The 3861-nt window shown below is 39.5% G+C and overlaps 1 protein-coding gene across 1 annotated transcript; it reads left to right on the forward strand.

Annotated features, from left to right (window-relative positions):
- Positions 1–791: 791 nt before the first annotated feature.
- Positions 792–1392, forward strand: NCBP2L (nuclear cap binding protein subunit 2 like). The gene has a single exon (XM_061178195.1). The coding sequence runs from the start codon at positions 859–861 to the stop codon at positions 1390–1392; it is 534 nt and encodes a 177-aa protein (XP_061034178.1). The 5' UTR covers positions 792–858.
- Positions 1393–3861: the final 2469 nt, after the last annotated feature.

Below are 3861 nucleotides of genomic sequence, written 5' to 3' on the forward strand. Positions count from 1 at the left end.
CATATTTTTGAAAAGTGTAGCTAAAACCAGTTGAATCATTTTTAATGCCTCCGACTACAGTAGGAAAATTTAGTAAAGGGGGAAAAGGGCATTCATTAAAATTATCTGGGAAGGGTTTTTAAGTAGACTTGGAATATTCAAATAATTAAATAAAAGTCTGAAGTCTAAGATGATGAGTGGAATTATTGCTAATAAAATCTAATCTTAATTTAGGTCAGATTTATGATACCAGAGAGTTTTTATTTTTATAGAGCTTCTTGTGTACTTGATAGTACATAGGGATTCTGCCTAACCTAACAACACAATATATTGATTTCCATATTATAGATTCGAATCACAAATTTATTATTTTAAATCATAAGAGAGTATGCCACAACTGTATTTGTGCTTTGACCCTGATTATGTATGTGTTTTATCTGATGCCTTGTCCTTGATCAGGATGACACTAGTGCTCATTCTCCATGAAAATTTGATCCATTTTACTGTTTTATGCCGTATTTTCCGAGAGCGTACTGTTATTAAATGTGTTCTTTGGTAATAGATGAGGTATGTAAGATCTGAGTCAACCAAAGGTAGCATAACTTCCCTTTCAGGAAGACTTGCAAAATGGGATTTTATGACCATGTTCCTGGGGCTTGGAACTTTCTATTTTTGGTTTGCCTTGATGTGATCCTCATGGTCAAGAGCTGAGATGTCTATGCATCTGGGCACAAACCTCTTAAATATACACAGGTTTGTATTTCAGTTTCCCTCCTTGTAACTTTACTTTTGTTAAATTTAATTTAGGGTTTCTTTGGTGGTGATACTGCTGCTGAGCTGGATCGGGAACTGCTGCCCTCACAGCGCCCACTGGGCACTATGTCCAAGGACCTGAGAATTCTGTGCAGCGACTCCTCCCTGGAGCAGAGCGAGTACCAGGAGCAGCTGTTTAGTAGCAACGACGATGAGCGTGAAAAATTACTGATGGAAAGCTCCACACTGTATGTGGGGAATCTTTCCTTTCATGCAACCGAAGAGCAAATATTTGAGCTCTTTAGTAGATGTGGTGATGTCAAGAATGTTTTTATGGGCCTGGATAAAATAAAGAAAACGGCATGTGGTTTCTGTTTTGTAGAATACTATAACAGAGCTGATGCCAAAAATGCCATGCGATTCCTAAATGAGACCCACCTAGATGACCGTATTATCCACATAGTTTGGGATATAGGCTTTAGAGAGGGCAGACAATATGGCCATGGCCAATCTGGGAGCCAGGTAAAAGATGAATTTTGTGAAGAGGAGGCTTTGGAAAACAGGCTCAGGTCTGTGGTAGGAGAGGAATCCACTAGAGAAACACCTGCAACTCTAGCCCCTAAAAAAATAATTAAAGAACAATACCAGGTCAGCAAATAGCCCATTTCATAACAAATCTAAATTACTTTATTTGCTGGGCAGAAACCCTTTTGCTGTATCTTTCTCTCTGAAATGTTATTAAATGGTGTGAACAAAAATAGTCTCTTGTTCTTGTCTTAATTTTGAAGCTGGTTGTCAGATTACCAGTTTGATCATCAGGTGGTCAAAAGTGAAGTGTTCTTCAGGAATAAATTAGGTACGTGAGATATGAGTCATGAAAAGCACAACTTCCCTTTCAGGAAGCGTCAGTTGGATTTTATGACCATGTTCCCAGGGCCTGAAATGATCATTTTTTTTAGACTTTGCATAAAATAAAGTCAAATAATTGGAAAACTTTAAAATATTATTAAAAGAATACAAGCACATTATTTTAAAATATTAAAAAATCCAGAAGAGTCTATAATGAAAGCAAAAATCCTCCTGCCCCACCTCTTCCTACCCCAGGCCTATTCCCTGGGTAATAACTTTCAATTATTTTAGCAGGTTGTTTTGGTTTCTTTCCTGGTAGTTTCCTCCATATTTCTAAATAACATGACTGCTTATACTGTTTATTTTAATTTTAAATGTCATCTACTGACTCCCTGCTTTCATAGATGAGAATTTAGCTCACTTACACCCCCACTGGCACTTCTCTTCTCTCAATCCTCTCAATATAGTTTACAACACTTTACTTACATTTTCTATTGTTACATCACATAGGTTAGGTTATGCTGCAGTAACAAACAACCCCAAAAGCCTTAGTGGCTTAAAATCACTCAAGTCTGCTCCTCACACTACATTTCCATTGCTGATTGCCATGATCATGTTCCTTCTGGGGCCCAGAAGTCTTATCTACTATCAGTAGTGTGAATCAGTTATGGTAATTCCCTCTTTCTTGCTGGTGATTGGTTTAGGAATCCAGGCTTAAGCCAATCAGAGGTTTACAATCCCGTGAGATTAGTTATTAATAAGGTCATAGGTGGACAATGACCAGTGGGGACACCAATAAGACAGAAATGAAGGATTTTTAATTTATGTTTGAAGGAGCGGTTGTCTCTCTCCTTCCCACTGGAAGTGAATAAGTATGTGTACAATGATTGCTACAAGCAGCCTTCTTACATCCACAAGAGAAAAAATCCCTAGGATGAATTGGACTCTTTAGAAGGTGGGAAGAAGGACCAAAGAAACTGTGTCCTTCACAAAATTATCCAGCTGCTGAATCAACTAACCTTGTAGCACACACTACATCTGGATGTCCTATTATGTGAGATAATACATCATTTTATCCTGTAAGCCAGCTTGTTTACATACATCTGAAAGTACTCTGATACCAAATACTTTTTCTTAATTTCATTCTTGTACAAAGGATTTAAATTGCGCTCTCATGACCCCAAACTTACCTCTCCAGGGTTCATCACCTTTCATCTGGAAAGTTAGATAAAATCACCTTCTTACTCCTGAATCCTTCACCCTGTGACCTGAGGTTATCCTCTCCATTCAGTAACATTCTTTCCTTAGTAGAGGAGGAAAGGGAATGCCAATTTCTATAAATATTATGTGCCGGGAAATTTGCTAGAGGCTTTAAAACACAATTTCATTTACTCTTAACAACTCTGCGCCCCTTACATAGATGAGAAAACTGAAGATCAGAGAGGTAAGGGCATCAACTAGTAAGTGGCAGAGCTGGGGTTCAAACCAAGGCGTCTATGTCAATGATGGTGCCCTTAATCAAGGTACTCTATTATCTCTTTCCCTTATCTTCAGTCAGGCCAGGAGGTCCAAACTTCTCTTTGAGTTTCCTCTTTCTCAGGAAATTATCCCACTGACTACATCATATCTGAGCTCTCTCTCCCTCAAGCAAGCTTCTCAAGTGTGATCGCCTTTCGGCCTTGACGTCGAGGATCACTCAGACTCCACCCAGCCATATTTATCTTTACTCTCTGGGAGAAACAGGAGTACCCGACATGCATTTCTGGCCAATTTAGCTTACTCTGCATACAGCAATGGAGTTTACTAACTTTTTAGCATCCCCTCTTTGTAACTTCCGTAAAATATAAAAAGAGATTTTTCAAGTCATGGGACTAAAATTTTGTTTTTATCACAGGATGTTTGTGGAGGAGTACCTTGGCATATCTCCCAACCACTCTTCATAGTGGCTACCCACTTAGCCTGCTCCCAAGGATGTCTTTAAGGATTTATCAATGTCCTATGAAGCATACTGTTGGTTAAGTTAAAGGAACTTTCATACTGTATGGCTAGAAGACTCCTCCAGTAGTTCTTACAATATAACATATTCTTTAAAATCATGCTGAATAGGGGCTTCCCTGGTGGCGCAGTGGTTAAGCATCCACCTGCCAATGCAGGGGACACGGGTTCGAGCCCTGCTCTGGGAAGATCCCACATGCCACGGAACAACTAAGCCCATGCGCCACAACTACTGAGCCTGCGCTCTAGAGCCCGCGAGCCACAACTACTGAGCCCACCTGCCAC

This window comes from Eubalaena glacialis, chromosome X (assembly GCF_028564815.1).
Source record: "Eubalaena glacialis isolate mEubGla1 chromosome X, mEubGla1.1.hap2.+ XY, whole genome shotgun sequence".
Taxonomy (NCBI): Eukaryota; Metazoa; Chordata; class Mammalia; order Artiodactyla; family Balaenidae; genus Eubalaena; species Eubalaena glacialis.